Here is a 14,898-nt window from a genome sequence, read left to right as displayed (position 1 = left end):
CGCACACAAAACCAAATGTCATTAATCAAATATTCAAAATGTGTGTTTGAGGGGGTTTGAAGATTGGCAAACGAGTCCATTGGTATTCAAGGAGAGGTGTCACTCCCCTTAACGTTTTACATATGGACAAAAACGCAGCATCAAATCCCACAAATGAGGTGCACGGTCCTGTAAAGGTTAGAATATACAGTACATGCATTTAAATCAGAAGATAAAAGAGCTGCTCAGAATGGCTCTAGGTGTCTAAGTGAGCAGACCCATCTTCAAATATGGGACAGTAATATACTACAAGCTAAGACTAAACATTTAGGAAGAAAAAACTTTGTAGTTAAACTATTTAAAATAACTGAAATGCTGAAACCACAGAGGTTACAGATGAAGTGGCAGACGAATTACAAATACTGGGAGAAGTGGAAGATCAGGGTTTGAAATGTTCACTTTAAATTGGTAAGTTAAAGCACTCTTTAAAAGCACACTTAAAATATCAAATGAAACCAACTCAAATTTTCTGAAGAAAACTGAAGTGTGCTCAGTTTTACTGAAAATCGCAAGCGCAGAAAGTGTTAAAATGTCTTGTATTTTATTTGTTTATATCTGAGATGTTGAATGGCAGTTTAAGCTGACTCACTAAGAGCAGTTGAAGTTGAAGCTTTGAAAGAATTTGATGTTTCTTTTGAAGTTAAGAGACAAAAGCAGTTGAAATTAGTTGAAGTACAATCGCTGAGAACATTTGAAATTGTAATTTCAAGTTTAACTCCCACAGGCAGTTGAATTGTCAGTGAGTATGTAAGCTCTGAAAGTTGAACTGTAAACACTAAAAGATGAAAGCAGCAGAACTGTCAATGATTAAAGCAGTTGATATTTCAGCTGAAGTTGAAGTACCAGATATAGTTTCAGTTGGTGTATAAGGAGAGACAGCAGTTGAAATGTCAGTCAGGAGTATTTGAACAGTCACTTAAAGCGATAAATTAAGCCGGTAGTGTTGGTTGAAGTGGGATCCTGAAAGAAATTAGGACCAGTTCAAGCACATAAACTGAAAGCTGATGTCGGCTGAAGTGTAAGCACTGAAAACGGCTGGAGAAAATTCTGTCTTAACAATGAAAGTTATGTGAGTAAGAAGAGCTTAAGTTTTATTTTGTTGTTCTTTTGAAGTGTTGTGTTGATGTGGGGATTAAAAGACGTTGAAATGCCAGAAAAGAGAAAGAGTTCAAAGCAGCTGAACTGTTCAGTTGAAGAGAAAGAGATGAAAGCAGCTGAAATGTTAGCTGACACAAAAGTGTGAAAGCAACTGAGTTGTCACTGAAAGCAGTTGAAGACTAAAGATGAACGCAGCTGAATTGAGAGTTGACGTGTTAAGTAGTAAAACCATTTGAAATGAGAGTAAAAGTAGAGGGTTGAAGACAGTTCAAGTCTGTGAACTGTGCGCAGTAGAAATTTGAGTTGAAGTGTAAGATCTGAAAATATAAAGCACTTAAATCAGAAGATAATAAAGCCACGCAAAATGTTAAGAAAAAATCTCAAGAAATTAGGCTAATAAACAACCACATGGCAAGAAACAGTAAGTGAACCCTTTGAAATGATCTGCATTTATGTATAATTTTGCCTCAAAATATGCCTCATATTCATGATTCTAACTTTGCAAATCACAGCGCATGGTGTCCTGACATGACACTCTGCTCCATACCGCTGCTCTCCAAATAAATAAATCATAAATCATCAGAGAGCACCTTGACATTCCACAACACAACTAAAATGTTTTGTGAATCGATGAAACAACGGTTGAACTGTTTGTGAAAAACAACACACCACTACTTTCTGAGGCTCAGTAGAAGTTGGGTGATGCAGCAAGACAATGACCCTAAACATCAAAGTAAATCTACTACAGAATAACTTCAAACAAAGAAAATCTGCCTCTTGGACTGGCCCAGTCTGAGCCAAGAGCTTAATCCAACAGACACTGTGGACTGACCCGAAAGAGAAACATTCACACCAAATATCTTGAGAATATGTCGAGCTGACGCAGCTCTCTCAGAAGGATGGTCCAAAACTCCTCCTGAACATTGTGCAGCTCGGATCTGCAGCTACTGGAGGAGCTGGTTTGGGAAGTTCAAGTGAGCGGAGGTTAAATCCAAGGGTTCACTTTAATTTTCCATCAGCTCTGGGAATACTAAATGGGTGTGGTCAATAAAGACATGCAGGATTATAAGTGTTTGGGTGTTATTATCTTAAGCACATTGTGTTTGTCTATAATAACATATATAAACAGCTAAACTTCCAAAGGGTTCACATGCTTTTTCATGCTACTATATTTCATTTTAATTTAATCTGACATAACGCTGGATATGAGAACCGCTGTGGGTCATTTATTCTGGTTAAGATATTGTGTTAATAAGACAGTATTTTGATAACTGTTTTGTCTCTCACCTGACTAGATAGCTCTTGAGCCCGCCACCATATGTGATAACGAGCAGCTCGGCTGACCACTGTGCGCTGGCTGTATACTCCAAGAAGATCAGGCCGGCCACCGCACAACTGAAATCCCCATGAAAACTCACCACCTGGATCAAGAGAGGGACATGAGAAAGAAAAGTCAGCAGGAGTGTGAACGTGACTGATGTAAATGGTAGAGGAAATCAAAAGACACAGAGAAATATGTATCATCTGTTTGTGCCCTCACCCAGTTGTTACAGAAGTAAACAACAAAGATCATGTGTTTGTTAAAGAACATAAAATAGAGAGAGAAAGAAAGACCTGATGGGACAAGGAATAAAGAAGACAGAGAAAGTGAAAGTAAGATGGAAATTGAGAGAGATGGCAGAGGGAGGGAGAGATGAGGCAAATTTAAATTTTTTCATCCATGCACACTTTCTGTCAAATTGATTGTTTTATCATCTCCAGAAATAGCACCAGTGTGCGCACTTAACAGTGACAAACAAGAGAAACAGTACAGCAGAGCAGGGGGTGCTGGTGTAAGTGTGCAGGCACACTGTAGATGCATAACAAAGTAGAGCTCCACTAAAGGAATGAGGATCACAGACTTCGAAAGCTGAGTGCAGCTGGGGAGAAGGACGAGTGTCTGCGCTCATAGTCTCTGACAGGACGGATAGAGGAGTGGAAGGAGTGATGATAGAAGTGGAGGAATGATACTATGTGGCACACAGGGGGCATTAAAACGAGGGGGGGGGACGCCAGCATAAGGAGAGCTACTGAGAGATGCAAAGATGAGAAACATGCGAGGGGAGAGAAAGAAAGAAGGACCTAGGGAAGAGTGGGGTAGCAGCAGGCGTGTGAAAAATTAAAGAGAAGAGGTGATGAAGATGGAGAAAAGAGGAATGGGGCACCATAAGCAAAGACAGAAGAAGAAAAAGCAACTGACAATGAATTACAAAGCAGGCGGGAGAGAAAAAGAGAACGCAGAGGATGTCTGACAAGGAGACGTTCTCCTCAAAAGGTGACAGGCAGCTCAAAATGCCCAGTAAATCTATGCTACACTGGAACAACAGAGCATGGCTGGTGGCAAGATTATGGATGTCTGAATCCTAATAACTGTGTCACCGAAAAGTTACAAATCTGCTGTAGCACAGTATCAAGTCTTTTACTCCCTTTCCAATGATTTAATTCACATACGCAAATCAATAAAATCAGCCAATACAGCATTTTTTGATGACAAATTAAGGAAGGTATACAGTTAATTAAATTAAAACGCAACATACTGTAACTGACAAGATCCTCTGTGGAAATGTAGGAACTAAAATAACACTGAAAGGAAGCCAAATTAATGCTGGGTTTCCATATGCTACGCCTGATCTGATCACTTATAATTAGTATCAGTGCATGCACAAGAAAAAAAATCGAACAAAAAGATAGCTTGGAGGGGACAGAGGTTGTTTGATGACGTCAAAGAGGAGGGACTGGCATGGTTACCGGCGGGATGACAAACAATTCGCTGCCCATGAGGTCGAAAAGGCGCACGGTGCCAGTGCTGTCAGCGTAAGCCAGCAGGGTGCAGTCATGGCTCCATGCCACCCTCCGCCAGTGGGGGTTTGGGTCCTTTGGCACTGTAACAGGAAAAAAAAGAAAAGAAAGAAGACTTCAAAGTTCACACATATAAAAGACAGAAGAGATAAGGAGAACCAAGAACCAAGAGATTCAGGGAGCTGAGGATTTCCTATTAAACCAGATGAGAAAACTCTCTTCGAATAATCCCTGGTGTTCTGTGGTGTGCCGATGATGAATACAGATGGGAAAAACGGGATAAAGCTAATGCCATACATCAACACAGTGTGTCTAAGGACCTATCCAATTCATCTATGAAGTATAGCTACAGTAATACATCTCAATAATTGTCTCTCAAAGAAACGCACACACCCTGTCACATACACACTCAGTCGCTCACATTTGTGGGGTCGGGACTAAAAGAGAGGCAGAGAGAAAGGGGGGAGGAGAACAGAGATCATAAATCCAGCTTTTGTTGAAGTATAGGCTACTGTTTTACCAATCTGCTGGCTCAGCAGTGCTGTGAGTGTAACCATATCGCTGTGATAAAGCACATCTCTGCCTGCTGGCACTTTCTCAAGGCTTCGCTGTCATACTTCCCTCTGATAGAAGAGTCGGGCCAGTCTGGCAGGTCTCTGATCCAGAGTCTGTTGTGAATACCTGATTATCTTTAACACATTAAATAGTATGGGGGGTGATAGGGTACAATCTCCATATGTAGGCTGAATAGAATACTTCAGAATTGGTACAAAAAGATACAACCTTTAGCATAGTTTTTTTTGCATTTGGATAACAGTGTGAAACATAATATGCCATAATGGATGCTGTATCTGCCAAGCAATAAAGTTATGAAAAGGAAGTTATGTTTCTGTTGATATCACATAACAGTCCTATTGGCTTTTATTGTATTAAATTTCTTGGCCGAGGTATGCTGCTGCAACCCTTGGTGGGCAATACTGCAAACAAATGGAGGCGTCGGTTATTGTATGACTAGAATTTTAAATGAAGAACAAAGGGAAGAAGTGGGAGGCGAGACAGACAAAAAGAGAGAAAACGAGAGCGCGAGAAACAATGAATCCAGCACCCACTGAGAGAAATAATAGCTCCCCAAATTTTAAGGCTTAAGTATCAGAGAGCATCTCAGGAAGAAGGCAATTTAACACACCTTTGAGACTCTCAGCTGAGGAGGAGCAGACAAGAACATGGAGCCATTATGATAGCCATGGGTACCAAGCGTCTCCTCTGTTCTGTTGTTGTTCTTTTGCTCCAATCTTTTCTCTATTTCACTCTCGCACAGCCTCCCTTGCTATCTCGCTTCCCATTATGAATTGTATACAGTATGATGTTCTGTGGCTGAGAGGGCTCCATTTCCACATAGATGGCTTTTTTGGGGAGCTGGAAAATTGGATGCTACTGTCCTGCTTTTTTTTTTTTTTTCCTCCTAGCAATGGTGGGGGCGGAAGTTGGGGAAAATTACACCCAACGACCCAGTAGAAGCCTTCTATCTAAAGCCACACAGATGCATTTATCAGAGCTCAACACTTATGAATTATGTACGGGGGTGGGAGACGACTCCACTGCAACAGGAGCAGACAGGGAGCGAGGCGAGAGAAAGACAAAAAGACAGAGAGTGATACACAGGTGTGGATGCAGCAAACACGTTCACGCATGGGGATGCATTCACACAAGAGCATGCACAAGCAAACACATAGTAAAACACACACACGCACTCGCATGCACGCTCCTCCATTAAAAGCAAATGCCATTAAAAGGCAGGATCACAGCAAAATCCATTAGGACAAATCTCCGTGAAATGAAATGAACTAAAAGTAACATGAAAAAGAGAGATGAAATGGCATGAAAAACAGGAGGGAGGCTCAGGTTTACACAGGCCCGGGGGCTACTGTTATCCACACTATGAACCATTAGAATGACTGCCCATAATGACGGCTAGCCAGAACTGAACAAATATAGTGAGAGACAGAAAGATGGAAAAGGGGTGGGACAGACAATGAAAATGAGAGAAAAATTAAGGAATAAAAAGGGAGACAGTGGAAAGTAAGAAGTGGAGACAGAAAATACTGACTGACAAAGTTTAATTCTGGGCTTTTTACTGAACATTTACTTTGTTTTTGTGATGTGTTTGGAGCAGTGTGTGTGTGTGTGTGTGTGTGTGTGTGTGTGTGTATGAGCCAGTGTACGGAAAATGTGAATGAAAATCAGAAATTCAAAAAGAAAGGTGTTTATTTTTTGTTCTAATTTAAAATTTTTCACTACATGTAGACTTAATAATGTAGCTTCTTTAAAACAATTCTTCTTCCTCAGGATGAAAGTTGCTGCCGTCTAGCTGTTGGCATGCATTGATGTCTGCCGTTGTGTCTTTTGTGAGTCTACTAGGTGCCAGTCAGAATTTTGCAAATTCTAAAACAGTGGCTTAAAAGTGGTACTGCTGTTGCAGACATTTAAACCTACATTAATTAACTTCATTTTCATTTCATTTATTTATTTATTTGAAAATAAATGCACATTAATTAACCTTTCTGTAAATGTGCCAGTGTTAGCCAACAGGCTATTTTTCAACTGCAGTCCTCTGGCAGGATGTCTAAAAACCACATATTGACCAGATGTTCATCAGTCAGATAATAAATAACATATACTTCTTGGACACTTGTGTTTAAAGCCATCTGTAAACACAACATTGGCATAATATCTCCTTATAATGTTGTTATAGTGAATATGTTAGCTAACATCTAACACATCTGACAGACACGGAACAACATTCATTTGGAGTCATGTTACTGACCACTTGAATGATGAATATTCACTCTCCTTTTAGCTCTTTTTTAGTCTCCACCAACTCGTGAGGAAAATACCTGGCTGCTAAATACTATTTATAGTATTTCACTGTTTCGTATCACATGTTTTAACCTTCTGAACGTGGAGAAAGTTTGGGCCTCACTGTGTTTAGATGGAGCAATTACAGCCAAAACAGCAGACCATTTTAATAGCTAATCAAATAATCAAGGCAATTTATTTTTATCAGCCAGTTCGAGACTGCGTTTAATGAGTGGCAGAGTAGGGGATGAGGGTGATTATCTTTGTTGCTGTTTGTTCTCTCTCTCTCTCTCTCTCTCTCTCTCTCTCTCTCTCTCTCTCTCTCTCTCTCTCTCTCTCTCTCTCTCTCTCTCTCTCTCTCTCTCTCTCTCTCTCTCTCTCTCTCTCTCTCTCTCTCTCTCTCTCTCTCTCTCTCAATTAGCCACCATGGTCGATATTTCTGTTTGAAACAAACTCAAAGTAGATGTGTACAAACATATACACTCTCTTACACACAGACACACAGACAGACATACACTATCATACATACTGTAAATTTAAACTGCAGGTTAACAGTCAAATGCGGGCTGAACACTTTGCCTCTCTCTTTCTATGCTGTCTGAGACCAAAGGCAAAACTCTTCTATTTATGTCTGAGTGATAATTCAGTATTATCGTCTGTTAACTTTCTGTGATATTGTACAATAACAATATGAACACATTACTGCAAATTAAAAAAAAAAAATTCTGATGTCATATGTGACAGTGGAGCACAGTTCACTGCACTTAACATCAATTTGATGATTTTATGAGATTTTGTCTGCATGTGCCATATTGCACTAAAGAATGATATTGAAAAAATACTTTCATTCATTTCAACCAGCCTTTATTCTATTTCTCTTGTCCTGTATTGTGTTCTGTACTGTGCTTACACACCTCATCTGATAAAACCACAGTGTCCAGTACAAGGACAAACACACACACATTAGCTCTTCTAGATTTAAAAAGAAAGACATACTACATAAAGGTCTACAAGCACATACACACACATTGCACTGCCTGCACTACACAACAGTAACCATCACATTTATAAAGGAAATGGTGCTGTATGGGGATTTAGCTGTCTTTAACTGTAAACTACAGTATGTGATTGATAGAACAAGTGGAGAGGGTCTTACCCTGGCACTTCCCAATGACTGAACCAAAGTCATCTCTCACCGACCTGAGCAGCAAACACACACACAAAGAAAAAAGTGAAAAAGTGGTGTCATTACATTGCACGGCAAAGATACACACACCCGACGGTGCAACCACACACACACACAGCCTGATATGACCTGGTATAAGGTGGGTTATAACAGCCACTGATAGCCTGCCAACTCAAGTAGCTCAATGGATCAAGCAGACAGGGCCTTCAGAGTAGACAGTGTTTAGACAGACTCTTAACAAAGCTCAGTGGATAAGGCCTTGAGCTGACTTAACACCCACTCACACCAACTAATGCCAAGAAGTGAGGCTATAAAACACTGTGTTTAAACAACAGTATTGTGAACAAAGGACACAAGAAAAACACACAATATCAAGCGTAGTGATAAAGGCATTAGCAGGGACTTGATTGCTCTCAATTACAACAGGTCATCCAAAACACTATCCTGAGTTAAGTGAACAACAGAAACATACTCAGCTTTATGTGTATGAAAATGACTTCCAATTACATGAAGGATCAAAAGGAAAACAGTGTTTTAGGCCAATGCTTCACACATTGGAATGTCTTTTGTTAGCCTCTGGAGAGTAAGACATACAGTGGCTTCACAAAGTAACATTCATTTTAGCTTTTTCTAAAAACATGTTATCACAGCTGAGATTGATGGGCAAAAATGACTATTTCATCAGATTAATAATTAAATCTACAACACCAAAAAGTGTGAAAAAAGTGAAGGGATCTCAATTCTGTCTGAAGCTCCTGTATTTCTATACCAGGTTCATTGCTATTGATTTTCATTTCAATTTTGCTCCATTTAAAGCATAATATTCATTTTGTGTCAACAGAGCACATTGCTGAGTGAGTAATTTTTCTCTGTGTAAGGGGGAAATTGGATTTGTGTCGGAAAATAATTACAACCACTCAAAATGAGCACAAACATACTCTTGTATTCTATGGTTTCTTTCTCTGTCCCTCACATGTTCACATGAATAAAAACATTTTTGGAACAAACATTTTGGTATTTTCAAATCGTTAGCCTTAAATTTTTATTTTGCCTGAAGTACCAAAGGTATGCTAAACGGACTCAATTATTTTTACTATGACTGATTGTGTTGAAAAAACTGCTGACACTGCAGCACTTTGTAAGAGAGATGTGATAAATCACCCCATTAATTAAAAGGCTCTCTATCACTCGCACACACAGATTGAGTGCCTCAAACAGCGGGATGGAGTTCAATAATTACCTAATCTCCACACACTGGTCCTGAACCACTGCCAAGAGTTTGCCATTACTGTGGAGAAAACAACAGACTGGTCAGGAATGAACAAGAGAAACAGACAAATGAGAGAGAACACACAGAGAGCAGAAGGTGAGAAGAGTAAATGGGGAGAAGTAAACAAATGTCATTGTGAACAATATAAATCGAGCTGAAATAAAGACCATGTGATTAAGGAATATAAATAGTTATCAGTAGCAATGTACAAAAGAATGTTTTTTTGTGTGTATAAGTTTGTGTAGCAGTGCAGTTTGGATGGAAAAAATAAAGTCTAGAATTGGATGGCTTAAGGAGAAGAGGAACAACAATAATTGGTGGCATTAAAGAGAGCAAAGATAGTTTCAGAGGGAATGAAATGAGAGAGAAAGGCATAAGGGCAGACAGAAACCAAATGGAAGGGTCATGCACATCAAACTAACGGACATCTGCAGCATCAATTGACCAAGCTTAACACTGTATTACGGGGCTGAATCGATAGCCAATTAAAGACTGCATTTCTACTTGGTTTGTCTGTTGTAATGAGTACAATTAAATGATTGGTTGAGGGGATACGCAAAGGGAGAGAACACCAGGAGAGGGCGAGGCTTAGTGAATGTCAGCGACAAAGTAGCCCACATTCAAGTATTGATCACAAAGAGAGAGTGTGTGTGTGAGTGTGTATGTGTTGCACCTTGCAAGCACCAGCTGCCAGTTGATTTGCTTGTTTGCCAGGTGGGCAAGACCAAGAGGCAGAGACGAGCTTGAGGGACTGGGAGTCACATGACCAAACAAACAAACAAACAAAACAATCAGAAATTTAACACATTACAAAAGGTTGATAACCACTACAGAGGCCATATTCAGCAAGATTCTTTTCTTATTAATACCAGTCTTCTTCAATGATGCTTAAAGTTCCTGAGTTTCATATTAAACCACATTATTGTGGATGACACCATGTTTCTGAATGAATTTATTCACTATGTCTACAGATATTTGTTGACAAATGACCAGTCTGTAATGGTGTAATAATCATCAATGCATAGGAGCGGACTAGACTAAATTTGATTATATATTATAATTATATATATAAATAACATATAACATTTTATTAAAACCTTCATTAATTTAAACTTAAATTGCATTTACTTTCATTTTAAAATTAATTCCATTAATTCAAATTAATTTACTTAATTAAAAATATTAAATTAATTTTTTTTTATTTTGACTTGCATGCAAAAGGTTTAACTACATCTTAAGTTAAATTAATTAAATTTATTTAAACTTAACTATCAAATGAATTAAAACATTTATGGAAATCAATTCTAAATATACTATATTAAATTCGATTACAATAATTTAAACAAAATTATACTAAATAATGTTTCAAATTAAATGAAGTTTATTTAAAAGTTAATTGTGGTGAGCCACATTTGACTGATTGTGAACAAGCCTTAAAACAGTCCCCTGAACTCTAAACTCATTTTTGGAACTAAAATGCTTTCTGAAATACCCTTACACCAAAAGTTTCTCCTAACTCAGCCAGTTAGGATCTACTTTTATCCTTAGGAAGCCTTGTGAATAAAATACAGTATGTCTCCAGAATTGTAAGGATTTTTTATTCACGTCTTTTGTTTGGATTTTAGATTTTAATGCTGGACTTCTCTCAATCAATCTTTCAAATAGAGTTTTTAGCAATTTTTTGCGCCCATCTTTTTCAAGTGAATTTAGCCATGGCACATTCACAATGTCTGCTGAGGATGATCTTCACACTGTTAGTAATTTCAGCCGTTGTGTACTTTTTTTACACTTTGTTTTACTCCAGTGTTTTTAATTGTGACATAAAGTTATTCTTGTGCATTATTTGTAGACACATTCAATTTTCAATTTCAATGTTTTCCCATTTCATTACAGTTTCAGTTTAATTTTATTTTTGGGTGTAGTTGATACCAGTGATTCTGTGCAATAGTAACCTAGATGACTGTTGTTGGACACTGATATACTGCATTGTATTATTCTGCCAATTCTAAAAATAAATTGCCAGAGACTTCTCTTGTCCCCCTTCTATAAAAGAAAATGTCACCGCATGTGGGTGTAGGGGCAGTCTGCCTACTCTCTTCAGTTCTAATGAAACTCCTGATCCCTTTCCATCCACCAAAAGAGAAAGCGAGCTGAGAAAAAAGCATGAGGAGTTCTTAAATATTTAACAAGCTTACTGATGATACTAGCTAACCACCTGCTGAGAGGATAAGCAGGCCTTGATGCTAGAGAGCACTACACAGTTCACTACAGGCAACATCAAGCCATCTATTAACACATTAGATTAGATACAGTGCAGTAAGAGCAGGGTGAACAAGTATTTTCAGATTAATTCTGATAAAAAAATAAAAAATCTGAAGAATTCTTCATCTTGAATAGTGGATTCTTTCAGTCAGACTTTGGTTCGACAAAGTTTAGAAAGTGGAGATTGACTAAACCAGTGATTCTCTCTTTTTCTGGGGTGCCCTGCTTCAGCTGAAAAACGTTCCCACAAACATACCCCCCACCCCATAATTTTTATCTATCATTAACAAACTGATAAAAAAGGATCCATGTTGAATTTTAGTGAAATATGGGTATCACCAAACTTTTTTTTTTAATTTAAATTTAAGGTGAATCATATTCATTCACCTTAATTTCACTTGTCCACCAACAGTTTGAGAACTACTGTAGTAACTCAATTAAGGTCTCAGTCCCAGTGTAGTAACATTCACATTTGTTGCAAAAAGAAACAGATACACTTTGTCATTAAATTGTGTTATGCTATAAATTGAAGACACAAACGTCTTAGCTAATCGTTGATTATTCTGTGTCTTCATATGTTGTAATATTGGTGAAACATTATATTATGACTACACATACAGTATTCAGGTCAAAAATACAAAGTGGTTTTAAATTTCATTGCTATTCCACTCAAGGATAGGAATATTTACAAGAATTACATTATGGGTGAAAGCTGTCTTTATATTTGCATATAAAAAAATGCTATACAGATATTCTGATTTCAGGTTGAATCCAAAAGTATTGTGTTGTTTTCAGATTTTGAGCCATCAAACCACAGAATTTACAGTTCTAAAGATTCTGTTGCTATTTTGGTAATTTTTTTATGTAATATATAGTTCTAGGCCTTAGATTTCATTTCACAAACAGTTCTGCATTTATAAGGTACCTAATTTAAACATAAACATACAAACCATACCATTTAGAAATCAATAATTATGTTTATACGTTGATCGTGTGATTTAGTATTAAGCCACACACTTCTTATTAGACAAATCATACCAGTAATAAACTAGTAATAATCACCATCTAACAAGCCTCTTATAGCATGTCAGCATGTAAGTTTGGAGAGACTGCGCTGCCTGTCAGCCTCTGGATATAGCGATATGATGATAAACTTACCTGTACCACAAATAGTGCAGAATTAAGCGGAATGGCCCTGTAAGAAATTCATAACAGTTAGTATCCAGAATTATAGTAAATGTGTGATAATGTCTTATTTTGTTTGACTGGAATGACTCTTGTCACATTCTAAATTAAGATTAGAGACTGTGTTTAATATAGAGCTAGAAGTTGGTGGGATCAGTCTCAGATCCAATCAAAAGTGGTCTAACACTAAAGCGTTCCCAAGACCAACAACTATTCATCAGCAGATCTGGCACCTCCTACTGTTGGATTGAGGGGGGAAATCTGTCTTCTTGAATATACAGACACTCGATATCATAACATTCATGCTGACATAATTTTGAGTAAGAAACCTTTCATATCTAATGCATCATGTATTCCAGGAATCATATCATATCTGCTGTCTGTGACTGGGTGCCTATAAGTATGCGTTATTTCTTCATTTGAGATTGGGGAAGATAACACAAGACTCTGCCCCTGTACTCGTGTGCGCAAATTTTCATTAAGAGGTAGTCCTAACAGTTACTGTTGTCTTGTGTTTTCATTTTGGTGTAAGTCTGAAAACACCTTCACAGAATTGCTGACCTACTTTCCAGCAATCAGCAACAGTGATTTATTTGCTGGTTAATGGGTTGTGCGTTCGTGACAAAAATAGGCTAAATGGTATTGTTAAAGTTTGCTAAAAGATGATTGGAGACCAGCAAAAAGACAGGTGGCCCAGAAAGCAAAAGGAATTATCAGCCAGATCATGTTCTGTGCAGTGAATTTACTGTAATGCCCTCAGGCCAACGTTACAATGAATCATTCCTTCTGCTATCAGGCTACTAAAAACTGACATTTGTCATTTTAAGTGACTGTTATATATAAATTCTTAAGTTCAGTCATTCATGTATTTATATTACGTATTCAGTATAGGAACTGCATCGCGACGTATTATTTTTATCTATTTATTTTTATTTTACTTGTTGCTCCTTGTATTACCCACGTGTGTTCACCTGTTGCCTCTGTCATATAACTTGTGTGTATGGACTGGGTAAGCTGCAATGGAATTTCCCTTCTTGGGATTAATAAAGTTGTCTGAATCTGAATCTGAATCTGACACTGCTTGCTGCCAATCCTACACTTAAATCTGGTGGAAGCAGAAGCACAGTGAACTAACGCCCAAGCTACATATCTAAAAACATGCTGCTGAAAACATATTTAATTACAAAGTGTCCGCTTCAGTATGCATGGAAGAAGGCAGAACTTACCTGTCACAGCTTTTGCAATAAGTGAGGTGTGCTCCTTGTTGCCTCGCAACTGCAAATGATAAAAAGTGACAGGTGAGCTCATCATCTTTCATGTCTTTCCTCAAACAAACATAGTTGTAATCGGTTCCTTGCCTATTAGGTATTGAGAATGAATTTCAAATCTAAGTAAGTAAGTAAAGTTTATTTGTTTAGCAACTTTCACAAGTACAAAATCACAAACTGCTTTACATCAACAAAAAAGTAAAAAAGTTACAAACACAAATTGATTACCAGAATCAAGGATTCATTTAATGCTGTGGATAACTTCATGTTAACGTGTCTGGCAGACAGGGCACATACTCCATTAGGCTAGCTAACGGTGATGAAATGTGAATGTTGTCCTATAAAAACACCCTAACTGCTAGTGAAACAAGTACATGCTACGTATAGTGGTGCAAAATGAAAGCTACACCCCACTGCAATATGATATGAGAATGTAACTGTTTCGCAAACTAATAGTAGTTATGTTTGTGCTACGTGGCTTTGCGCGGCTGGCCCCATACAACTGATGATAGTTGACTTTCGGTGGTCACTTTTACGAATAAACTGTCAACACAAGACCTACACAGCGGGTTGAAAATGGGAAAGTGGAATTTAGACCAACCTGAGTGTCCGTCTCTGGCGGCCATTCAGTAATAACAAGTAAGTCGTATAAAATATTTTCATCTTCGCCTTCAACTAGGCTATGTTCAGCCATATTTACTTGAACCAGCTGTCAAACGTCTACGGCAGTTAGCATGGGACAAAATATATCAAGGAACCGCGTTTGGAAACTTTAGCTAACCGCTCAGAAAAATCGGTTAGACTTCTTGACTTATCACACTATCAAATAATGATGTATAGGAATATGTGCAGTACACATGACCCCAAAAACCACGTGAAAACCAAAAAACATATTT

At 38.0% G+C, this 14,898-nt stretch overlaps 1 protein-coding gene across 1 annotated transcript in view; it reads right to left on the bottom strand.

Annotated features, from left to right (window-relative positions):
- The window catches only part of nbas (NBAS subunit of NRZ tethering complex), a 144,144-nt gene extending 129,422 nt beyond the window's left edge, over positions 1-14,722 (bottom strand). The window contains exons 1-8 of the mRNA XM_056405187.1: positions 14,604-14,722; positions 13,961-14,009; positions 12,708-12,744; positions 9,961-10,038; positions 9,258-9,305; positions 7,988-8,031; positions 3,925-4,058; positions 2,425-2,558 (exon numbers count right to left, since the gene is read on the bottom strand). Coding sequence (XP_056261162.1) covers positions 2,425-2,558; positions 3,925-4,058; positions 7,988-8,031; positions 9,258-9,305; positions 9,961-10,038; positions 12,708-12,744; positions 13,961-14,009; positions 14,604-14,696 — 617 coding nt within the window. The 5' untranslated portion in view covers positions 14,697-14,722. The remainder of the gene's footprint in view (positions 1-2,424; positions 2,559-3,924; positions 4,059-7,987; positions 8,032-9,257; positions 9,306-9,960; positions 10,039-12,707; positions 12,745-13,960; positions 14,010-14,603) is intronic.
- Positions 14,723-14,898: the final 176 nt, after the last annotated feature.

Source organism: Seriola aureovittata, chromosome 19, assembly GCF_021018895.1.
Source record: "Seriola aureovittata isolate HTS-2021-v1 ecotype China chromosome 19, ASM2101889v1, whole genome shotgun sequence".
Classification (NCBI taxonomy): Eukaryota; Metazoa; Chordata; class Actinopteri; order Carangiformes; family Carangidae; genus Seriola; species Seriola aureovittata.
The sequence above is the reverse complement of the archived record's forward strand: the minus strand, read 5'-3'. Positions and strand labels throughout refer to the sequence as shown.